This window comes from Lynx canadensis, chromosome D2 (assembly GCF_007474595.2).
Source record: "Lynx canadensis isolate LIC74 chromosome D2, mLynCan4.pri.v2, whole genome shotgun sequence".
In the NCBI taxonomy this organism is placed as follows: Eukaryota; Metazoa; Chordata; class Mammalia; order Carnivora; family Felidae; genus Lynx; species Lynx canadensis.
In genome coordinates, this window is record NC_044313.2 from 57,027,154 (window position 1) to 57,052,173 (window position 25,020).

General features: G+C 52.5%; 1 protein-coding gene across 2 annotated transcripts in view; it reads right to left on the reverse strand.

The window, feature by feature from the left end:
- Positions 1-255: 255 nt before the first annotated feature.
- The window catches only part of HK1 (hexokinase 1), a 71,394-nt gene continuing 46,629 nt past the window's right edge, over positions 256-25,020 (reverse strand). For both annotated transcript variants that reach the window (XM_030334162.1, XM_030334163.1), the window contains 11 exons: positions 23,207-23,362; positions 20,496-20,729; positions 18,048-18,352; positions 16,501-16,649; positions 16,063-16,182; positions 14,607-14,702; positions 12,846-12,945; positions 9,662-9,845; positions 7,147-7,302; positions 2,758-2,991; positions 256-1,159 (listed from right to left, as the gene is read on the reverse strand). In XM_030334162.1, the coding sequence (XP_030190022.1) occupies positions 1,015-1,159; positions 2,758-2,991; positions 7,147-7,302; positions 9,662-9,845; positions 12,846-12,945; positions 14,607-14,702; positions 16,063-16,182; positions 16,501-16,649; positions 18,048-18,352; positions 20,496-20,729; positions 23,207-23,362 (1,879 nt within the window). In that variant the 3' untranslated portion in view covers positions 256-1,014. The remainder of the gene's footprint in view (positions 1,160-2,757; positions 2,992-7,146; positions 7,303-9,661; positions 9,846-12,845; positions 12,946-14,606; positions 14,703-16,062; positions 16,183-16,500; positions 16,650-18,047; positions 18,353-20,495; positions 20,730-23,206; positions 23,363-25,020) is intronic.

Consider the following 25,020-nt stretch of genomic DNA (forward strand, 5'->3'; position numbering starts at 1 on the left):
TTAAAGGTGCGGGCGGGGGTGGGACCCTGGGCTGGGGCAGGAGGTGGCCAGGCAGGTGCTGGAAAAGAAGGGGAGAGGCTAGTTCTGTCACCCTTGCAGAGAGTAGAGGTGGTTGTCCCAGAAGAAGGCTGGGGGCTGAAGAACATGATCTTCACGTCACTGTTCCCCCGACCCAGAATCCCCAGGGTTTGGTGTTCACCGCCTCCCCCACCCCGTGTCCTCCCCGCTCTCCAGCCATCAAGCATCACTCGGGTCTTTGAATTGGTACAAAGTTTACTAGGTCATACAACATGGCTCACAAAAGCAATGGGAAATTCCAATGGGGGCACTGTTTGTCGGTTTGGTTCCTTTTGCCCAAATGGAGACGAGACATTTTCCCGCAGAACTGCCCACCTCCCCCCCCCCCCCCCGCAACAAGACAGACAGAATGCAAGACTGTCACGGCATGGCTCTGACCAGTTCCACGGACACACGATTCAGTGGCACTGACACGTCTTGAGGGCAACCTCGGGACGCCAGACAGCAGTGGGCGCTGGGACGGGAGGAAGCAGCTAAGGTTCCCCCGGGGAGGGAGTCCCGGCAGTGTCTGCTGGTGATAATACGTTTCACACAGGGGATGTGTCCCCAAGGACGGGCTGCGGAGGCCCAGGAGGCCTGCCAGATGGTGCGACTTTTCACCTTGGGCCAATAAATAACTCTGTAGGACGAATGCAGAAACTGGAAACGGACGCCACTAAACTTCACACACGGGGAGCGTACGACCGGGTAGAAATCGGATCATGCAGAGTGGCGGGGGCAGACGAGGAGGGGCCGGAGTGGGGAGAGATTATCGACAGCACGCGCTCTATTTTGTACCCTACGCTATGCGCCATTAGTTGGCTTGGGTCTCCCTCCCCGCTGCGGCGAGGCCGGCCCTGGCGCCGGGGTCTCCCGGCACAGCTCGCTGGGAGGGACAGGGGGTCGCCGCCTGAAGAGAGGAGCGCTGGAAGGACAGCAGGCCGGGGGCCGGTACTCTTAGCTGCTCGATTCTTCCCGGAGCCGGACGCCCACGGCCGTGATGAGGGCAGCCCCCTTGCCACTGCCGTCTTCGGACAGGAGGAAGGACACGTTGCAGTTCGGTGACAGTTCCTGCACGGTTTGGTGCATGATTCTCGAGAAGCTGGAAGAGACAACACACAGAGGAGAAGGGTAGGTGGAGAAGAGGAGAAGGGACGCCGGACCCGCGCGGAGACGCTACGGGACCCTAGCGAGAAGGGGACACGCGAGGTGGCGGGGCTGCCTGGAAGCGGCTGCGGCTCCTTGACAACGGTCGGGACGACCGTGGATTTGCAGCCAATCCCACCACCGCAGTGTTCAGCCGGGAGGAACTTCCGAGAGTCCAAAAATAAGCGACCGTACGTCTCGCCAGGGCCACGGCGTGAATAGCACACTCACACGCCCCCCCCCCCCCAAAGCTTGAGGCGTCTGGGGGACTGGGCACCAAGAAGGCTGTTGGGCCTGGGTGTGGCCCGGCGCCGGGTCAGGAGGCGACATGGAAACAGCCCCTTGAGGTCCCCAGCCCACACCGTCCGGGGCCCCACACTGGCATCTGAGGCCGAGAGCGGCAGCCCCCCCCCCCCCCCGTCCCCATGAAAGACGATCTCTAAATGACAGGCGACTGTGGGTTCCTACGTTTTCGTGCTGACAACGAGACAGTGCCAGGCTGAAGTAGCTCAGGGCAGCGGAGCGCCCAGAGGGGATCCCACTGCCCTCTCTGGAACACCGCCAGGGCCCGTCCGGCACCTTAGCCTCGTGATTTTCAGTCCCGCCGATGGCTGTCACCCCGAGGAAGGTGAGACTTGGCAGAGCGAAGCACTGAAGCACAGCTTCCCGATGACGGGGCCAGGATGACATGCAGACCCCAGCTCTAAGGCACACCGGCGTGCTGCCCCAGGGGATGACGGTGGACAGACACAGGTGCAGATGGAGCAAGTCCCAGGCCGCGGCCACGACGTGAGCGGCTCACGCCTGCCCTGACTCGGACGAGGTTGCTTCTAAGTAGAGTGACACTGCGGCCCAGCTTACCCGGGACGGTCCCAGTGTGATTATCAGCGGCACCCTCTTGGCCGGCGAAAGCACCCCGGTTTAGACAATAAGTAATACGGTCGCTCTGTTCGTAAGAGCCAAGCTTTGGGAAGTGAGGTAGATCGAAGGGCAGGTGAGGCCAAACATCCTCCTTGACCACCGGGTCTCAGACCCGTGACCGTAACGAGGCCGCTCCGCACCCCTCTCTTCCCTACAAAGCCCAGAGCCGACACGAACACCTTCCAAGCCTCTCGAGAAGCTGATCGGGCAGGGGACCGTGACAGTGGGCCCTCCTCCCTCTGTCCTTCACACCCTCTCCCCACTTCCCAAACACGGCCTCCTGGCCAGGCGGCGGCTACCCAGGCTGAGGGGTTACCCCACCCCGACCCTTACCTCACACTCTGCCTGACTGAGGAGGGGCCCCGGAGGAGTGGGGAGAGGGATATGCCATGCCGCTGGCGACAGACCGAGCAAAGCCACTCCTCTCCAAGGATCTCAGTTAAACTTCAAAGCAGCTCGTTACCTGGCCCCAGACAAAGCCGGGTCCCTGGATGCACAGCCCTCAGGTCGGCCGTGTCCTGGCAAGGAACTTTCCCGATGGGACTCACTCACATCCCGGTGTCCCACAACCATCGGGACCACTCACCAGCCCAGGGACCTCTGCCCACCCAACCGGAAAGAAGCCCCACTCACTGCGGATGAAGCTTGTAGAGTGTTCCATCCACCCCCACAGTCACACTGAGATGGTCCAGCCCTCTGTTCTCGCGGATCTTGTCCACCACGGCGGCCATGCCCGCACCGCACAGCTGCGCGGCCCGTTTGGACACCACCCCGCACACGGTCTTGACGAGGATACTGTCGTCACAGGTGCTATTCAGGCCCAGCTGCTGGAGGATGGCCCGGACCTGGAGCAGTGCTAATCGGTCACTGTGGTGGACAAAAGCCAGGGGGGCTGGATGAAGCGGGACCCCCCAGAGCAGCCGGGGAGCCCACTCCAGAGGACCAGCCCCGAGTCACTGTGCTTACCACGAATAGGGTCGTGGGGGCTTTCTTCCTCCAAAATAACTTTTATTTGCTTATTTTTAAATAACAAAAGTATCACACGTGAAACTGTAGAATATTTGGCAAATAGAGAAAAATAAAACTTGGAAAATTAAAACTATCCACCACACCAGGGACAATTCTGTTAACATCTGAACGTATTTCCTTCCTTCCGATCTACTTTTTTTTTTTTAATGTTTATTTACTTTTGAGAGAGACAGACACAGAGTGCGAGTCGTGGGGGGGGCAGGGGCGCAGAGAGAGAGGGAGACACAGAATGGGAAGCAGTCTCCAGGCTCCGAGCTGTCAGCACAGAGCCCGACGCGGGGCTCGAACTCACAGACCGGGAGATCATGACCTGAGCCGAAGTCAGACGCTTAACCGACCGAGCCACCCAGGTGCCCCCCAATCTACTTTTCCTAAATATCACTATCTTTGTTCTTACAATATGCAAAATGGGCTCATCTTTTATATGTGATTTTCTTGCCGACTTTTTTTCCTCCTTCACACATGTGAGCAACTTCCCACATCCTTATCTGAGAACAGGACTGGAAACAGTGCCGTCCGTGGCCTTCCACTCTGGGGACGCACCCTCATTTATTTAGTCAGGTTAGAGAAACTTGACGTTGTTTGCAATTCTCTGCTATCCTGAAGTAACACTCTGACAAAGTTTCCCATTTACAAATCTTTGTGTGCAACTCTGATTTCTCCCTTAGGACACGTTTTTGGGTCAAAGGGATTTTGACACATATTGCCAAGTGCCTTTCAGGAGGTTGCATCAATTTCTTTTTTTTTCTCTCCCTCCAGCTGAGTTTTGGCTGTACTTGTCCCCAGTGGAAGGGATCATTTTTACAAACATGGTAATGGGGGCGCCTGGCTGGCTCAGTCGGAAGAGCACGTGACTCTTGATCTCTGGGTTGTGAATTTGAGCCCCGTGGTGGGTGTAGAGATTACTATAAATAAATAAGCTTTAAAAAAGGTGGTAATGGCATGATACTGTAGTTTGATCTGAGCTCTTCTATTAGAAAGAATGACCGTTTTTTTTTTTTGTTTTTTTTTTAAATTTTTTTTTAACGTTTATTTATTTTTGAGACAGAGAGAGACAGAGCATGAACAGGGGAGGGGCAGAGAGAGAAGGAGACACAGAATCTGAAACAGGCTCCAGACTCCGAGCTGTCAGCACAGAGCCCGACGCGGGGCTCGAACTCACGGACCGTGAGATCATGACCTGAGCCGAAGTCGGACGCTTAACCGACCAAGCCACCCAGGCGCCCCATGACCGTTTTTAAAAATGTGTTTCTTGGTCACATGAACTACCTGTTAGGTCAAGGATAGTTGGGATATTTGTCTTGTTATTATTAAATTGAAAGAGATGACAGTGACCAACAATGATGACAAGGGTGGTAAGAGCAGCCAGCCTTTTTTGAGGACGTAGCACACGACAAATGCTTTACGTGCATCACCTCGTTTTCTCTTAACAACCCACTGACACATGTAGCGTTATTCCTATTTTAAATATGAGGAGGGGCGCCTGGGTGGCTCAGTCGGCAGGGCGTCCGACTTTGGCTCAGATCATGATCTCGCGGTTTGTGAGTTCGAGCCCCACATCGGGCTCTGTGCTGACAGCCTAGAGCCTGGAGCCTGCTTCAGATTCTGTGTCTCCCTCTCTCTCTGCCCCTCCCCCACTCATGCTTTCTCTCTCTCTCTCTCTCTCTCTCTCTCTCTCTCTCTCCCTATCAAAAATAAACATTAAAAAAATTTAAAGATGAGGCAACTGAGGCTGGGTGAAACTGAGTAACTCACTCAAAGCACATATAGCCAGTGCAACACAGCGGGTCTCAAGACCGGTTCTGCCGAAGCTCCCCCCACCACGCCCCCACTCTGCATCTTGTCATTCATGGTACAAATGCGTTCCTTAGTTTGCTCTTTGCCTTTTAAGTTTGGTTGCCATTTTTCTCTTTTTTTGGAGAGGGGGGTGGTGCAAGTGAGCAAAGAGCAGAGAGAGAGGGAGAGAGAGAGAATCCCACGCAGGCTCCACACCGTCAGCATGGAGCCCGAAGCGGGACTCGGGCTCACAAACTGTGAGATCATGACCTGAGCTGAAGTCAGATGCTTAATCGACTGAACCACCCAGGTGCCCCCAATTTTTTTTTTAACTTACAGAAGCTATGTAGCTAAATTCTGCAATTTTTTCTTTACAATTTCTTTCTTTGCTATTGTTCTTTTTTAAATTCTAGTATCATTCATGTTGATATTATCCTTCGAAAGACCTTCCCCACCACTTCCTACCCATTAGGATGGCTATAATTTAAAAAACGGAAAAAAATAACAAGTGTTGACGAAGACGTGGAGAAAGTGGAACCCTTGTGTGTACCGTGGGTGGGAATGTAAAATGGTTCAGCAACTGGAAACTGGAAAACAGTATGGCGGTTCCTCAAGAGTTAAAAATAAAATTATTACATGAAATGTTGCTCACAACAGCCAAAAGTCCAAGCGTCCGCGGACAGATGAATGGATAAACAAAATGTGATCTAAATGTACAATAGAGTATTTTTATCCTTAAAAAAGGAAAGAAGTTCTGACACGGGCTACCACATGAATGAACCTTGAGGACGTTATGCTAAGTAAAATAAGCCAGTCCCAAGAAGACAAACACTGTAGGATTCCACTTTCATGAGGGACCTAGAGCAGTCAGATTCAGAGACACAAAGTAGAAGGGTGAGCGCCGGGGGCTGGGGGCGGGACGAAGGGGGAGGTACTGTTTCATGGGTAGGGAGTTTCAGTTCAGGGTGATGAGAAGGTTCTGGGGATGGACAGGGGTGGTTGCACAACACCGCAAAGGAACTTAATGCCACTGCACTGTGCGCTTCGAAATGGCTGCAATGGTAAATTGCATGTATATTTTACAATTAAAAAATAGTAACAAGGGGCGCCTGGGTGGCTCAGTCGGTTGAGCATCTGGCTCTTGATTTCGGCTCAGGTTGTGATCTCATGGTGGGGAGATGCAGCCCATCGGGCTCGGCGCTGAGAGCGCGGAGCCTGCTTGGGATTCTCTCTCTTTCCCTGTCTCTCTGCCCCTCCCCCGTGCTCTCGTGCTCTCTCTCCCTCTCAAAATAAATAAGTATCTTTTAAAAAATAAAATACAGTAAAAAATGTTAACAAAAGTATTCACAGAGATATTGTTCTGGTTCTTCTAGACTCCTATCTTCCCCACTTAGCTCTTGGCTGCGCTCGGAATGAGAGAGGTGAGAACGGTTTCCCCATCTGTAATGAGCACACGGCACCGGCTGCTGCCTCTCCCTCCCCCACTGCTGTGAAACGCCACCAATCGGTGCGCTGCAGCCCGCCGGCGTCCAGGTTCCAGGGCCTTCCGTCTGCTGCTAGTGCTTCACCGCTTTGGTTCTGGTGGCCAGTGAGTTTGAAGTGCGGGTTACAGATGCAGGCACGGGGGAAAGCAAGGAGCAGGCTCCAGCGCAGCCAACGTTAATGTCGCTTTTGTGGCCATTCTACAAATAAGGTGGCTCTGGCATAACCACCTTTGCAGAGCACCCCGCACCTGTCTCACGGCTCACCACGGGAGAGGGCAAAGGCAGGGACAGAGCGATCACTGCACATGACAAAACGGGAGGAAGGCAGAGCAACTTGCTGGGGGCCGTGCCTACTGGGGGACCAAACTGTGCGATCCCAGGCTGCCTTTCAGATGAATGCGGTGGGACTAGAGCCCTGGTTCCTGGCTCTACTGGACCCCGTGCCCTTCAGCACGGGCTCTAGAATGCACCTTTACTGTCCTGAAATGGAGTCTGTACAACCTCAGACACATGACCTCAGACAAATATATATAAAGCTCCCACATAAAGAATGAATTAAAAGGAAAATCATGGATAATAAAACTTTATGATTTCAATATGCAGCTGCTCAGGGGCTACTACTCCGGAGCGGGGTGAGGGGGGGACCCCCTCACAAATGACAAAATGTCCCCTGAGGTGCCTCCATGCCACACGGACCTCTAGCAGGCCTGCGGGGAAGCCCCTCATCACTCACCTCTCAATCTGGGAGAGATATTTGGTCTGAAAAATGCCGCGAGTCTTCAGCGGCTCAGAGATCTGCCCTCGGAAGAGGAACCCCTTCTTGGTGAAGTCGATCAAGATGTTGCGGACGATCTCACCCAGGTACATACCGCTGATCATCTTCTCAAACCTGAAACAGGAGCCGAGGCGGGTGTCCCTGTGAAGCCTTTGGTCTCCCAGTAGCCCCGGGCATTTTCCTGCCCTTCGGGGGCATCACCAGCCTGTGCACCAGGCCCTGTGCTCCTCAGCAGAGGCAGAGAGAGGCCAGGAAGCGCTGAGAGATCCTCAACCCTCCCCAGGATCAGAAATGAAACCACCAGGGGCGCCTGGATGGCTCAGTCAGTTGAGCGTCTGACTTCGGCTCAGGTGATGATCTCACAGTTGGTGGGTTCGAGCCCCACCCCGGGCTCTGTGCTGACAGCTCAGGGCCTGGAGCCTGCTTCGGATTCTGTGTCTCTCTGTCTCTCTCTCTGCCCCTCCCCCACTCATGCTGTTTCTGTCTCAAAAAAAATAAACATAAAAGCAAATTTTTTTTTAAAGAAACGAAACCACCAGCGTTCGCATCTAGCTGCTGGACAGTCTCCCTCCTCGCCTGCCCTCCTACCTTTGCCTGGCAGAACCCGCTCCAGCTGTCGGCTCAAAACTCTCCTCCCTGAGGCCTGTCCTCCTCCCCCCACCGGGTTCTATCTGCCTCTCTCAGGCTTCCACTTCCGTACACCCTCCCTTCTTCACAAGGTACACGGGCACACTGCACTCATGGTCTGCAGCGAAAGGCTGGAGAGGCTGGAGCATGTGTCCTGCTCAACTTTGAGGCCCAGGGCCTAGCACAGCCCAGTGCTACGCTCTCAGTCAAGTGCTCAATAAATATCTGCAGAATAAGCAACCAACTGGTCTGAGTCTTAAAGGGACAAGAAGACGATGAAGGGAAAATTCCTACTAGATTTTTGGAAGGTTTTGAAAAAGCCCAGAGTACCAGTCAAGCCCCCAGCACAGGGATGAAGCCACACACAGGCTGGAGGGCTCAAACAGCTACCGTACTCCTGAGGGCAACCTGTTCCCGGGGCTTTTAACTCCAGCTCTCACCATGCTCAAGAGCCTCAGAAATGACAAGGGATTTAATGTTTATTTATTGACTTTGGGGTAGGCAGAGAGAGAGGGGGAGAGAATCCCAAGCAGGCTCCGTGCTGACATATAGCGCCCAAAGCGGGGCTCAAACTCATGAACCGTGAGATCATGACCTGAGTTGAAATCAAGAGTCAGACGCTTCACCAACTGAGCCACCCAGGTGCCCCGAAATGACAAAGGATTTAAATGCTTCCATGGCACATGCCCAGTCCCAGTGTCCCCAGACTGGGAACAGTCCACTGGGTCCTCCAAAAGATTTCAGGTGGTTCACAGAAAAAACATGATTGCACTATTATGATCAATTTCCATCCAGTCCTTCTCACACCATCCAGAATGCCATCTCAGTACAGGCTGACGAGGCTTTAACCCCTTCCATCACCTGCTACTTCCCAGCTACCAAAGGGGGGGTCTTCGTTTAGACTCTTTGGTAGGAAACGGGAGCTAGACTCGAATGATGCTGACCTTCCCTGGATTCACTTTATGATTATCATCTATGATAACGCTCGTGTTCCCTTCTTTCTCTAGTTAAACTTACATTAAAAATATAAGCTGACTTAAAGAAAAACATTAAGTAAATAACAGCACAGGTGGTATTTGGAAAAAGCAAGAATCTTGAGGGTAGCTGGAGAACAGCTCCTATTTGGGAGGTGCTGCCCCCTCCCTCCCCCCCCCCCCCCCCCACCATTCCTTCTGTCTGCTCCTGGGGACACGGCTCGGACCAAGTCAATCCTGGTGACGGCAGAGGATGGCCTGAGTCCTGGGAGCCTGAGACAAGGAGTCATCTGTGTCTACGCAGGGAGGACAGACACTGCCATCTCAGGGACAGTCTCTGGGACCCAAGCTCCAAACAGCCACGAGGCAGTGCAGGAGGCTGGGGGAGGATGAACAGAGCCGAAGCCCCTCACCCCCACTGGCCACATCCTAATTTACCTTGACCTTTGACAACTGCAGGTCAAGTGTGTTTTACTTCCACTAAATAAAGCAAAACCCTGCTGACCAAGAGGTTTCTATTAGTCTGCTGGGGAAGAAACACAGAGCAACGGGAAGGCCAGAATGTTCCAGGATGAACATGATCGCTGAGGGAAGCGGTGTGGCCGCTGCCACCTCGTCCTCTGGGCATACTCGGGCAGAGGCGGCAAGACACCAGGACATCAACCTGGGCCCACTCGTATCATGGCGGCGGCCCGTCCTCCTGGTTCTCTGCTCTCCTTGAACCAAAAGCAAAGGTCAGGAGGGAATCTGAGGAACTAGTCTCCATGCCTCTGTCCCAGACTCCTCTCCTACTAGAAACTTCTTCCACTGTAACAGACCGAATGCAGCCTCATGCCCTCACCGTCCCTTCTTCCTCTACCAAGCACCATTACCTTTGTTTTCCAGCGTTTAGAGAATATTCATCCACCAGTCTGTCATAGAGAGTTCTGATGTCATCGAGACACCCGTTGTCCCCAAAGGCACCCCACTCCATGTTGATGCACATTCGCCCCTCGTCCCCCTCCAGCATCTCGACATTCTTCATTTCTTCCATGTAGCAGGCGTTGCTGCCGGTCCCTGCAACACACAAGGAGGGGGATGAATGGCTGTGCCACCGTGCCCGGGGAGGCAGGGAGGCGGGGAGGCTCCGGGGCCTGGGGCTCCCCAGGTACGGGATACATTTTTGAGACGAATAAAGCAACAGCTTCGCTTTCCTCAGGTTTTTCAGGGAAACCTCAAAATACAAAAGGAGAGTCAGAGAGCATCCAATTAGACGTCAACATCAAGAGCCTCGTGTGTTTACCTGCCCAGGCAGGGCCATATATACCTTAATGGCAGACGGTGTTCCAACAGGGCCCTGTGTCTTCAACGGCAAAAGTTTAGGCAATATTCAAGTTGGAGGGACATTGCCTTCTCTCTCCTCTCCGCACACACAACTGTGTACACACGTGCATGTATGTAAAATATTACACTGGAGGTTGTCTACTATCACCCATGGAAGTCTGCTTATCTTTACTGATCAACCATGGTCACGGGCTATGCCTGCCCTGTCCACCCTCCCGTGCGTACCAGAATGAAGCCCACAGTTGGTTCAGGGAAGGCCAGCGTCCTCAGCATGTCAGTGGCACCTTTCTAAAGGTGATACCATTTCAGTGTCACGGCCCTCTTTGAAAATCAGAGGGTTCTTCTGAGAAAAGGAACACTTCTCCAGATGCACACATTCTGCATGCACACAATCTGACTGACATACAGTTTCCGGAGGCTCTGAGCCTCTGGGTCTCCATCCCTGAACTCCCCACAACAGGGCTACTGAGGCTGCGGCCCCGCAAAGACCGGGGTGACACCACAAAGGGTTTGCGGGTCTCGCCCATGAGGAATTAAGTGTAGAAACAGAGAGGAAGACTTCTAAAATTTTCACAGCAGGGGCGCCCGGGTGGCTCAGTCAGTTAAGCGTCCGACTTTAGCTCAGGTCATGATCTCGCAGTTTGTGGGTTCGAGCCCCACATCGGGCTCTGTGCTAACAGCTCAGTGCCTGGAACCTGCTTCAGATTCTGTGTCCCTCTCTCTCTGCCCACCCCTGCTCACGCTCTCTCTCTCACTCAAAACTAAGCATTTTTTAAAAATTCCTTAAAATTTTCACAGCAATTTCAAGTGCCATGACATCCAAGCCTGTGGTCATTGGCCTTGTCTCAGTGAACGGACTAGAAATTTTATTTTATTTACTTTATTTTATTTTTTAATGTTTTTATTTATTTTTCAAAGAGAGAGAGAGGCAGAGTGCGAGCGGGGGAAGGGCAGAGAGAGGGAAACACAGAATCCGAAGCAGGTTCCAGGCTCTGAGCTGTCAGCATACAGCACGACGCAGGGCTCGAACTCATGAACCCTGACATCATGACCTGAGCCAAAGTCACTGAGCCACCCAGGTACACCCCGCCGCACTAGAAATTTTAAAACCAACCAACTAACCAAGGAATACTTCCCACAGACACTTTCATATGCACCTCTGATCACCTGGGGAGCCTGTTAAGATGCAGATTCTGATTCAGAAGGTGGAGCCTGAGACTCTGCATTTCTAACACGCCCCGCCCACAGGCGACTCTGCTGCTGCTGCTGCTGGCCCGAGGTCCACGCTTTCCGTCACAAGTGCCACCAGAGTGCCACCAACCCATCCTAGGTGGGATGCGGACGGACCTTCGACACCCTTGGGGGACACAAGGCCATTCCCACTGGCTAGATCAAAAGGGCTTTGATTGTTTTCATTCCCCTTTAAAGAAACGAGTAGAATTCGCAGATGCTTCTCCCTGGGTAACTGGATTATTCTTAGGTTTTGTTTTCTCTGTGCCCCTTCACCGCAAAGTAGGAAACTGAGAGAAGAGAAGCCCCAGAAATGGCAAGGGGTGCACAGAAAGCCGAAACATATAAATCATACTTCTCGCCAGTGGGTGTCGGAAGACATCGATGGATGAAGAGAGAAAAAAGCAGGTGTGAATGAATGCAGCTGGAGCCGTGGAGAACCTCCACCAGCTCGCTCTGGTGCCAGAAACGGCTAATCGGCGGCCCTGAACTGGGCAGGAAGGCCAGGCCCGGCCGGACAGTGGGAATGTGCTGTGTCACTCTGGATTTACAAGGCACACCTAAGCCCATTCGTAAGCAGAAGAGCAGGGCTGCGTGGGGAAAGAGAGGTCTGCGAAAGAAAGGAAGAAGCAACAGAGCTCCGGAGCCGGGCCCCCACAACCTTTCACCTGCAGCTCCTCCCTGGTTTTCTGAATTTCCTCTGGAGCCGAAAATGGCTTCACAAACGAAAAGGTCTTCGGGCACCAGGAAGGCAGCCTGTGGGGGCCTTATCCCAATCTCCCAGACACTTGGCACCCAGTCTGCCACGGGGCTGCCTGCCACCCCTCCTTGTCCGGGTGGGGCCCGCATCAGTTGGCCAAGAAGCAGGGCCTTCCAGCATCCTGACGCCAGGAGCAGGCTCAAGTGGACAACTGGTCTTCTCTCTCGCAGCGCAAATCAACACGCTTCAGGAACGATGTGCTCTCAAGCCCAGGCCCCTGACGTGTTTGGACTATAAGGGAACAGCACCCTCTCTGCCGCCCACTGAAGTGGCTGGCATTGCTCGCAAACAGTGGCTGCCAAAAGCAACATGGTGCCCGAGGCTCCTCTCTGGCCCTTTCCCACAGTCAGGGGAGAAGGAGGGCTCTGCTGCCTTCCCAATGGCGGGCCCCGACCCCACAGCACCCACCTGCTGGCCCTCTGTACACGCCCGGCATTGCCCTGATGGCCAGGCCAGCCCCGGTGTTCCCACCCTGTCCACCCAAGCCACGTGAGCCATTCAGAGCCTCGTTCCCGGAGAGCTCCGTTTCTGAGCTGAGTCTGGTCATAGCCTTGGGGTGAGTGTTGGGGAGCAGAAAGTCCCCTGGAGAGCTCTGTGACATTGGTCCAAACTCTGAAGGTGGCACGGAGACAACAGTGACAGACAGTGTCCCACGCAGGGACTGAGCTGCTGGCTCAAGGTCCCACAGAACAGGACAACCCAGCCGTCCCTGCCCCAGAGACAGACTTTTTTGGGACACCCACCTACGATGAGTCCAACCTCGCAGGTAGGCTCTTCATAAGCACAGGTCATCATGGTGCCCACCGTGTCATTGACCACAGCCACCACGTCCAGGTCAAATTCCTTCGGAAAGAAAGGGACATAGCTTTAGGGGAGGGACAGCGCCGCCTGATGCATCCTCCAGAATAGTTTCCTTACCAGCCTTTAAAAAGGTAATTAAATGTTGACTAAACACCTACTGTTAGTGCTGTATCTGAAATCTGAGATCTAAAGAAAGTATTCTCCCCATTTCACAGATGATGCTGAGTACTGGCGAGGCAGCCTGGAGGGAACTGCCGTGTGGAGAAAAGCCAAGCGACGGTGGCCAAATAGCTCTCTCTGTCCTAGGGGTGTCGAGTGTGACAGTCTTTCAGAAGGCAAAACAGAAACACCAAATCCATTTCTCAGAATCTGTCCTTCAGATAGAGCCATGCAGGTACTCAAAGATACCGCATGACTTACACGGGCCCAAAAGAGAAACCATCTAAATACAGAATCGAAAGGGGCGACATAAAACACGGGTTCTAGCAAACACCGGCATCCTGTGCGGCCAAGGGAAAGAATGGGGTTGGTCTCTAGGTAGTGACAGGAAAAGATGCCTGTTTCCTATCAGAGGAAATACGCAGGTTGTATATACAGCAGGATTCCCATTACAAAATGTGTGTGTGGTGACATACGCACAGAAAGTAAACTGGAAGAATGCCAACATTCGGGGCTGTGAAATGGGCCCAAGTAGGCCATCAGGTTTCTCTCCAAAGGGATATAGGCTGTCTAGCATATTCTGCCAGGTGTGACCAATCCCTCTTTCAAAAAGCCATTCACGCCAGCCTTCCCCACCACCTGGTCATTTGTCCGCTCTTTTGAACTAAAGTAAGCAAGCCAGGGGGCGCCTGTGTGGCTCAGCCGATTAAGCGTCCGACTTCAGCTCAGGTCATGATCTTGCGGTTTGTGACTTCGAGCCCCACATCCGGCTCTGTGCTTGATGTCTCAGAGCCTGGAGCCCGCTTTTCGGATTCTGCGTCTCCCTCTCTCTCTGCCCCTCCCCCACTCCTGCTCTCTTTCTGTCTCTCTCAAAAAATAAACATTAAAAAAAAATTTAAAGTTAGTTATTTGACTAATCCCTTCATTAATGAGTTCATCTCTAGAATTCTTCATTTTCTGTTTTGCCAATGTCCTCCAGCCAAAGAGCAGAGACACACCTACAGGCAAACAAAGCTGGGTACATCGACTGCTTGCAACACGGGCGGCACATCTTGTGGAGCATCTCAGAACGAGCTAGAAAGCATTCACGGCGGACAGGACTCAAGCCCAGGTTGGGGGCTTTCGGGAGGGTTCAGAGTGGGGCTGGCTCTGGATTGGATGCTGTCTGGAAGCAAGGCGATTCTGGGTGTGTGCGGAGTTCTGACATGGGTATAGACTTGTCTTATTCTTGTGTAATTCGGTCACAGTCATGGAGTGAAACCTCGTGTCCAACAGGAGGGCGCCAAGGCTGACTGACAGCACCAGGCTGGGCCCAGCTGCTTTTCTCTTTTCCAAGCTGTAGGAGGATCGTGATTTCACCTTTCTTGGACTACCCTTCAACAACACAAAACCGTTCACCTCCGCTTTACTGCTGACAGTGTGGGGAATTTCTAACCCAGGTCACACGCTTCTGCATTGTTTGAATTCTTTACGACAAGCAAATACAATTTTTATATCCCCCCAAAAACAGTGAAGATTTTTTTAAACATCCTTTTAATAGTTACCTCTCTCCTTTTGATCGCATCCCTTAGTAAGGTTGCTACATCGTTCCCCACGCAGTCGGTTGCCTTAAAACCCTTCGTCCAGGTGATCAAGATTCCCTGAAACAGGAGAGGCACCAGGAGAATCCTGTGTAGTTAGCCCGTCTGAGTAGGATATAAAATTTCACTCCCTCCCTCCCAAGTATCTCCTGAGTATAGTGACGCTATGCTACGACATCTGAGGCACAAAGCAGTAAAACACAGGCAGTCCTCCACAGGCCCGCCCTCTCCTAACCATCCCCACGGCGGTCTGGTTTATAATCCTCATTTCACAGATGGAGAAACTGAGGCATAGAAGGATAACGGTGCAGCCTCTGGTATAACCAACTAGTTCCCTTAAAGAACAGTTTGCCGACAACATAAATGGAGAAATGCAAATTTTCAGTGACCCTGTTACTGCCTAAAGTAAACTTCAGGTTTGAATGAAGCTATACTTCTGCTGGGTGTGTGCTCGGTACAATGAATACGGGTGACGGTGGAAGTGAATTCCTTAAAAAAACATCAGACCTTTAAAAGCTGCAAAGCACAAGTTTATATGGATCTAACTGCTGAGATCTAAACGAGCTCAAGAGGAAAAAGCCCCAAGTCAGCACAGGGACTTGATTAACTGGCTTCCAGAGGCAGGTGGCCTTCCCTGGCTTCCCTCGTGTTGCCAACCGCCAATCGTAGGCCGTAAACCCTGGCCTAAGGCTCTGTGTGATCTGATGCTCCCTCTAGGGCCTCCTCCCTGGCCACAGTCGCACCTGTGACTCTAGGAGGCCCCCGTGGCTCCTCCAGCATGACTGGCTGGGTCCTGCCTCTGTGACTGCACACTCAGTTCCCTCTGCACCAGGTACCCCCTCCCCACCCAGCCCAGTGCTAAGAGGCAGGTGGAAGGCTGGGGTTCCATTAGACTGTTGGTTCCCTGAGGATGGGAACTGTCACCTTCTGCTCTGTACCCAGCATTTAGTTAGTACTCAGCAGGTGCTCAAGCCCTGACCCTGGACCCTGTTTCATCCCATTTACTGAACATTTATTAAGTATTTCCTCCGATAGAACTCTGTGCCAGGGCACGGGGGTCCTTGCTTAAGGAGCACCCGACATAGCAGAAAAGAAAGACGCAATCCGTAATAATTATGAGAAAAGTACTATCATCGAGGCAACATTCAAAGGATGAGGGAACACTGAGGAGGGTGAGACATTTTTGCCTGGAGGACCAGGAGGCTTTCACGGGAGCGGGGGCTCACTCCACATGATAAAAGATGAGGAGACTCTCAAGATGAACTAGAGGGCGTGACGTAAAGCCTGGGCCAACCCGCTGTGACATGTGAGCTGTTCCCAACATCGAGGGGACAGTGAGCCTGGAGAAAGCCTCAAGAGCCAGCCCACACTGGCTACAGGGTGGTCAGCGCCTCCCTGCTCCTACAGGGAAGAGACTTACCGCATCCAAGCTCGTCTGCTTGCAGGGGAATGAGAACGTGAAGCCGAGAGGCATTCTGGGGCCTTTGATCCCCATGTAGTCCAGGAAGTCGGAGATGCAGGAGACGATGTGGTCAAACAGCTTTAGAAGAAAAGAAGGGATTACCCGAGCTCTCTGGTTTCACGCTTTCAGTGAACACGTACAAGTGCACGTTTGCACACATACACACGCACGCACGCACACACCCTCCTGACACATGCAGGGCAAGTACCCCTCCGGGAACTTCGCAGTCCCCTGAACAGCATAAGCCCAGCATTGCCGAAAGTGCCTGATGCTTCCAGGCTACCAGGATACAACTGTAGAGCTGCACGAGCCATGTGGCAGGTTCTGGGGACCGCCAATGCCACTGGCCGGGTGACACGCGGGTGCCACCGTGGTAGAAAAGCAAAACCGTCTCACCTCTTCCCCAGTGCCCTGCATGATTTCAATGGGAATGGCATAGATCTTGTTGTGCATTTCCACCGTTCTCTTTTTCCCACTGCGGATTTTCACCAGTAAGACACGGAAATTCGTTCCTCCAAGATCAAGGGCCAAGAAGTCACCATGCTCTATTACGGCCAAGAACATAAAGAACATCAAAAACAGCTAAGTGCCTCTTGGCAGCCAGTAACCCAAAGACTCGAGACTTTCGGGGCGGGGGGAGGGCTACATTAAATACGGGGGAGAAGCTGTAAATCCTCCCTCTGGCACATCGCTCAGGCTCAGGGAGGGGCGGGCACTAACTCACTGCCCACCACAACCTTGGAGCCGCGCTAGAAGGACGAGAGACCCATGGATGAACCACCTGTCACAATAAACAAACAGAATTCTCCAGGGTTACTGAAAAGCTTGGCAACGATGACGCGATTTGAGGAAAGCTCGTACAAAAACTAGCAATTTACATCGGTGTGTAGAGGGTTTGCAAAAATGTGCACAGTCATTCTCTTCCCTGTGCTTTTCCTCTGCAAAGTGACTTTGCAGCCCTTCCCATCAAAAGATGGGAGTCTATTTCTGCTCCCCTGGGCTCTGGCCCAGCCTTATGACTGGCTTTGGCCGACCGAGTGTGGCAGAGGCGAAACTGAGCCAGTCCCAGCCTCGGCCTCCAAGAGGCTTTGAAGTCGGTCCTCTCTTTCACAGCCCCTGCTGCTACCACTCGAACAAGCCCGGTGGCCTGCCGGAGGATGAGACACGTGGCCAGGTACGGCTGCGCTCCAGCTGACTGCCAACGGTCGGACGCGGGAGGGAGGCCTCTGAGCTGACCCACCAGTGACTACAGACTCATGAATGAGTCCAGCAGAGACGAGCTGAGCCTGGCCCAGAGGAGCAACAATCGGTGGTTGGTATTTTAGCCTCTAGGTTTGAGGGTGGTTTATAAAGCAATACTATAATGCCATAACAAGGAACTTATACGTAGGACCTAATTCCTATCACAGATACTCATTATTTCCAGGACGCACCCGAGAAGCCCCTCAGAGTCTCCACAGGGCTCAGCCCCAACTCAGGACCGGCAAGGTCGCGTCAAGGGTTAGATTCTGTTCTCCAACCTGCCTGGGTGTGCAAAGCCCCAGGCCTCTGTCTGCCCCCAGCACACCGTGTCAGGACTTAGGAAGGGTGCGCCGGGTACCTTTCCTTCCGCGGCTTAACCTGTGTGCGAGAGAACCCACAACAACCTCGGTGCTGTGGGAGAGGCCCGGTTATGTTCTTTAAAGAACCCTTTCTAATTGTGAGCCGGACTGTGGTTTTCGAGATGGTGCCTGCCTGGGAGGCCAGATCCAGGGAGAGTCAACTGCCCTGAGTCACACACGGGGCAAGTCGGTGGTAAAAATGGAAAACAGAGGTTCTGAGTGAGTTTTCCAGCTCTTGCCAAAATAAACACAACCACTGGAGAGGCCACCCTCCCTCCGCCCCACTCGGTCGCTGGTAGGAGAAGCAGGAGGGGTGTGCTGGTCCCCAGAAGAGGCCCTCACCGGTCCCGTCTGGAGTGCTCCGGACGAAGGAGGGCAGCATCTTGACTACGGCCTTTTCGTGCGTCTGTTTCCTCAGGCCCATGTCCATCTCGGCCCGCATTCTCTTCTTCACCTCCAGCAGCATATCCTTGGTGAGGCGGAAGTGGGCCAGGGTCTCCTCGATCTGCCGGTGCTGCTCGGCCAGGCGGTAGGCCACCGCGGTGACCATGGCGGCCCCCTTGCCGCTGCCGCTCTCCGAGAGGAGGAAGCGCACATCGGAGTCGGGCACCAAGCGCCTCAGAGTCTTGTGGAAACGTCGTGAATACCTGGGGGGGGAGGGGGGCGTGCCACAATAGTTAGACTGCGCCATCTGTCAGGGACCTCTGCTTCCCCTTCCTTTCCCACACCTTAATTCCGTTTTTCTAGAACTGATTTGCTCATGCCCCAAGTCATACACATGCACTGTAGAAAAGCTCTGGCAAATGCAGAGGAGTAAGAAGGAAAAATGAAATAGTCACACGCAGCAACGAGGACTCTCATTATCAGCCCGGTGTTTGGGAATCAGATGCATCAGGAGACAAAGGTGAGCTCTCCAACTTCCACCTCAGGTGACCTTGGGCCTGTGACTTCACCCTGGAGTCCAGGAGGACTGACACTATCTCCAGACAGTGGTGGGGTAGGCACTGACTGACTTCGTCAACAGCTCAGACTGGTTACTGGCGCTGGGGACAGGCTCCACAATCACTCATAATCACTCTTGTTTTTTTTTATTTTTACCTGCCCTTTCCCTCTGCCCCCAAGGGTCTGGACATTCTCTATCGGCTAGAGGACCGGCAAGGTTGCGTCAAGGGTTAGATTCTGTTCTCTAACTTTAGGACAGGACTCAATGAGACAGAGCCTCCGCAAAATTTATGGTCGGTCGTCAGGAAGGAAGGCTGCCTGCCAAGGGAAACAGGGAAACCAGAACCCCAAATATTAGCAGTGATCAATGCCAGGGGGCAGGACTAAACGTAACTTCTACTCTCTTTGTCATTTTGTGATCTAACGTTTCTGTGTACCAAATAGATGATACTTCTAAAACAAAACGCATTTAATCAACATTATCGTTTAAAAGGTGACCCTGGGGGCACCTGGGTGGCTCAGTCGGTTAAGCGTCTGACTTCAGCTCAGGTCATGATCTCACGGTTGTGAGTTCGAGCCCCGCGTCGGGGTCTGTGCTGACCGCTCAGAGCCTGGAGCCTGTTTCGGATTCTGTGTCTCCCTCGTTCTCTCTGACTCTCCCCCGTTCATGCTCTGTCTCTCTCTGTCTCAAAAATAAATAAACGTTAAAAAAAAAAAAAAATTGAAAGGTGACCCTGTCAGTGACGAGTTCTGGGGGTGGCTGGTGGGGCTGGTCGTCCAACAGTGGGAATGTACTTAACACTTCTGAACTGTACGCTCAAAAGCGGTTAAGATAGTAAATTCTAGATTGTGTATTTTCCCACGAATAAAAACAAATTTTTTTAATGTGATGTTACAAATCCCTAAGCTTTCTTGTCCATACATTTGCCGAGAAACCACCCACCCCCCCCAAAAAATGACAGCTAGCTCCATTATCGAAAATTTTACAAATACTTTAAAAATACGAAGGAATAAAATTACGAACCTAACGGACAATAGCATCTGACTAGCTCAAACCCTGCCCCCTCGTGACAATGATTTCCATTTAAGTCAACGTTTATTATTCAACGCCTGCTAGAACTGGAGTGAGGGCGTCACAAGGCCACTCTATGTACACTTCGTATATATGGTGGCCAAGTACCTGAGGTCCTGCGCGAAACTCACGTCAAAGGGAGCTGTTGTTAAAAGCTAGTCTATAATTATAGACGCAGAATTTCACCTTTAGCCTTTAAAAAATGTGCAAGCCGTGTTCTTGGTACCACAAAAGGCTTCTGCAGCTAAGGCGTTCACTACACCAGGAGGCAGCACGGTGACTGCCCCTCATCGTCAACAGGGGCCATTTACAACTTCTAGCTCCCTCCGGCTCTCCGCTCTCAGATGCAAAATGTCAACAAGCTGCCCGTTTAAAAAAGGCACGTCTGAGGGGTGGGGAGCCTTTCACAGGAACCTCTAAAACAAGAATGTGGGCATTGCACCCTTGACCCGAGCTACAGTGAGGATGAAGGTTGTTGACGAAATATGAGTAAGCAAGAGGATTTAAGATACAGACATGTTCCACCCAGCGCTCCTGGCAGCTACAGAAATCCCCAAAAAGACTTATGAAATGAGACTTGACAGTCCAGAAGCAACACCAGGAGAACGGGCTGAGGGCCAGATACTTCTCAAGTGGGCAATTCTGACCTTCCTGCCCAGAACTAGATACACTCTTGTATGCCAAAAACCTTCACTGGGTGCAAAAGTCTGACCTCTGGAGGAGGTCCTTAGCCCAGATGGGCACTGAGCACCAATGATAGCAAAGGGCAGACTCACTGTGGGTGCGTCTTGTAAAGAGACCCGTCGACACCAACCGTGGTCCGCAGCCTGGGTGTGCCCTTGTTATCTCGAAGGCGGTTCAAGATGGCGCCCAGCGTTGCAGCCACCAGGTTGGCAGAGCGAAATGAGACAATGGTACACACGTGCTGGACTGAAATACAGTCGTCATCAGATGGCTCCACTCCCAGGCGGGTCAGGATTTCTTTGGCATTGTGGAGGCCTTCCTTATTCCTGTGAGGTCAGAGGCCAATTAACCGTGGGTTAAGGACCACATCAGGCAGTGCAAAGCACTGAGGTTCGAAAGTGCTGGAAAGGTGAGGGGCGCCTGGGGGGCTCAGTCAGTTAAGCGTCTGACGTTGGCTCAGGTCATGATCTCACAGCTCGTGAGTCTGGGCCCCGCTCTGTCAGCACAGAGCCAGGAGCCTGCTTTGGATTCTGTGTCTTCCTCTCTCTCTGTCCCTCCCCCACTCGTGCCCACTCTCTCTCTCTTCAGATTCTGTGTCTCCCTCTCTCTCTGTACCCACCCCCACCTTGTGCGTGTGCCCGCTCTCTCTCTCTCTCTCTCTCTCTCAAAAATAAGCATTAAAAAAAATTTAAAGAAAAAAAAAGTTGTATGGTATGGAATTAAGACATCAAATGCCTGAGAACAGGAGGAGGAGTCTACTCTGTAAGAAATATCAGGTAATAGGAGAAAAAATAGTAGTAGGTCGGGTTATGACATGCCGGGCACACGGAGAGAGGTGGAGAGGCGAGACATAGCTGCCCACCCCGGAGCTCAGTGCTTAGGAGACCCAGGGAGACCGCCGGCGCTCGGGGTCTGCGAGTTGCCCTGGGAGGCTTACACTCCCTTGAGGTTTTCCAGTCAAGTTTTAATTTTCTACGTACACGTTTTGTTATCTTTTGTTAGATTCGTTCTGAGGTACTTTATAATTTTTTTACTATTACAGACGACATGGTGTAGATGGCATAAATTCACGTGTATATATCTTTTGTTCACTTTGCATAAATTCACGTGTATATATCTTTTGTTCACTTTAACGTAACATAGTAACGTAAGATGTTAATATGGAGTAAACTCAGGCAGCGATATGGGCAAACAGCACCGTCTCTGCAATATTTCTGTAAGTCTAAAAATATTCTAAAATAAAAGGGTTATTTAACATTTTAATTATTGCCAATATATAGAAATATAATTGACTTTGGCATCTCCTCTCCAGATGATTCCCTTACCTCTCATTATTCTATTCACTCCTCTAGATATTGTTGGTGTTCCATACACACAATTAACATCTGCAAATAATGATACTTTTACTTCCTCTTTTTTTTATTCTTAAACCTTTAATTTTTCTTTCTTTTTTTTTTTTTTTTCTTTTTCAACACTGGCTACGACTCCAGACAATGCTAAATAAAAATGGGGGATCCTCTCTTACTCCCGATTTTAAAGAGAATGCTTTGAACGTCTGTCTGCCCTGGTAGGATGCTTAGGTTTTGTTGAGAAAGCCTTTATTACAATACACACGCTTTCCTGAGCTAGCTCAAGTGGGCTTTTGTTTCGTGGTAACCAGTGGGCCAACACCAGAAGCAGGCCAAAAGGAAGGCATTTCCTGACTCTGTCGATGACTTTGAGGGCATGCCACGAGCCTCCTGCCCCCTCCCTTCTCAGTAGCCAGCCCAGAGGCTGGAGGAGAGAGGTGGCTGGGAACTCAGTATCATGGCACCCCGCTGACACCAGCTCTCCCCTGGTAGTTCCCGAAGGAGAGCGATCCTCAGGTAAATGCCCGTACATGGATGTGGCAGAGGAGTACGTCCACATAAACCCTGTCCCATCTCCTCAGCCTCCTTCTCTACCTGCCGACAGCTCATAGGCATCTTCTCCCAGGAGCCAGAGCTAGGAAGCCACTGGTTCGATCGGAGTCTCCAGGACCACCGCAGGGCGGTGGCAATGACAGCTTCGTACAGAGATGAAAGGACTTCTCCAGCACCAAGCTAGCCCTATCTTTCAGCAGGTGGCCTCACCTGGCTACATGTCTCCAAACCAGGAACAGAGCCTGGTGGCACACGGAGGCCGGCCACAAGAAAGGAGTCCTTCAGACTTGGAGGTGCCCAACCACTTCAAACGGCTGTGGGATCAAGTTTACCCTCTTCCCTCTCAGGGTGAAAGCCCGCAAGTAACAGTCAAGGCAGAGAAATCTGGGTTTCTCAAGTTGAGGCCGAAAGGTAGCAGTCAGGTTTCTGGCTGGACTCCTTCCTCCCATGTCGATCTGCCCTGTCTCAGCTGTTAATCGATGTTTCCCCAACTTGTGCCAGGGAACATGTCTGGCGGTTAACAGGTGAGAGAATTGGGGGGAGTAGTGGGAGGGCATTTCAGGCATAAAAGAAGTTTGGGAAATTATAAGTTAGCCAAAGTGAACTGGGCTCTCTTTACCCTGCTAATGAGTACTGTAAATCTCTAAATGGAGGATTTAGTAATTCCTGATTCTTCACGGAATACCTTATCTTGAGATCCCCAGGGTTCCCTGGAACACAGTCTACAGAAGGTCCTACTATGTGCAGGGAGGCTTCCAAGCCCAGGCCCCGGGCTCAGTGAGCGTCTCGTTCACCACTGGAGTCATCTACTCCCTGGGCTGTAATCTCCCCTGTGTGTGCAGGTGGGGATGGGGAGGGGCTGGAGCGAAGGAAAAGAGAAAGCCTTGAGGGGCGGCACCTACTTTTCAATGGCTGACACATCACTAGTCTTGAACTTCCCCCTGGTGAGCAGCTCCGGGGTGATCCGTCCTTCAAATAAGAGGCCCTCCTTGGCCATCTTGACCAGGATCAGTCGAACCAGCTCCCCCAAGTACATGCCACTCACCATCTTCTCAAACCTGCAGGAGAAAAGTGTATGGCGCCTGTCAGGTCCTTCCTACGTGGGTACCCCAGGGGCAGCTCGTGAGGAATAGGACAGACAGAGGGGAGGGAGAGGGAGCCACTGCCTCGGGCTTCTGAGCTCATGGTCCCGCCGGCAGGCAAAACCACACACAACCATGTGACTAAATGGTGACTGACGGGACAGCAGTGGGGGAGGGGTGACTCCTCTAGACCCCACACCTATCCCTAGGTGGACAGAGGAGGTAAGCAGGGACAGGCGGGGAAGGCTGCCTGGAGGTGAGACTGGAGGCCCCCAGACAGAAATGAGAATATGATCATTTCTTATAAAACTCTATGCTCTGCCTTTTATTTTTTATTTTTATTTATTTGTTTTTCTTTTTTAAAGTACGCTCCACGCCCAGCACAGAACCCAACATGGGGCTCAAACCCACGACTCTGAGATCAAGATCCGGGCTGAGATCAAGAGTCAGACGCTTAACCGACGGAGCCACCCAGGCGCCCCTTTGCTATACTTTTTATTTTTATTTTTTATTTAAAAAATTTGTTTAATGTTTATTTATTTTTGACACAGAGAGAGAGAGAGAGAGACACAGTGTCAGCAGGGGAGGGGCCGAGAGAGAGGGAGACACAGAATCCAACGCAGGCTCCAGGCTCTGAGCTGTCAGCACAGAGCCTGACGCGGGGCTCAAACTCATGAACCGTGAGATCATGACCTGAGCCGAGGTCGGACGCTCAACCGACGGAGCCACCCAGGTGCCCCTTTGCTATGCTTTTTAAAGGGTTTTCGTCCCCATCACTCCAGTAGGGAGGCTCCAAGCCCTGAGAGAAGGAGGTGGCTGGGGAACATTCTCTCCATTTCCCAGCTCAGTCAGAACAGGTAAATGCCTTCTCTGAGGGAAGGCTGAGTAGACGATGGGGCTGAAACACAGCCATTTCCCATGGGACTCCTGTCACCGGCCACCTCCCTGGCATCCATGTTCCCCTTCTCTAGCCAAAAGGAGCAAAAATTTGCTTTGGGGTGCCCATTCCTCTCCCACTGACCTCACCCTAAATGCCAGGGGAGGGCTCTGAGTAGCTTAAAGCCAATCAGCTCATCCCGCTGCTCGGGCGGCGCACAGCCACGGGCCAGTCACAGAGCGAATCGCCTCTCTTGTGTCCCTGGGCAGGGGGCACGAGGCGTGGGCTCTGTAACTGCAGCGGCCACCTTGAGCCCAACGCTGCAGAGGAGAGGCTACCACGGACCAGGGCTCCGCGCCACACCTGAGCCAGACTCAGGCCCCGAATGCTGGCTGGGCAGGGCCCAGGAGGAAGCCCTGAGCCGGACAGATCAGAGAGGCAGGTCCACGTCCAGGTGGCCTGCCTCTCCTCCGAGGGAGGCCAGCTGGCACACCCAGAGCTGGCTGTGACACAGCAAAACAATCTGTTCCGTTCAGAGCCAGGCCCGGGAGCCAGGGATGTTGCTGGGACCTGAGCGCCTGGCCCTCCCTCGCCCCGACGAGGGCGCAGAGAAACACCGCTCTCATTGTTCCTGCTCCTGACAGGACCAGACAGGACCGCCCCAGCCACAGCTGTGTCGAGGATCCCTGGCAGGACTCAGGCCTTTCTGAGGCCCGGCTGCCCAGCTGCCGCCCCAGGTACCTGTGGGAACGGCCTC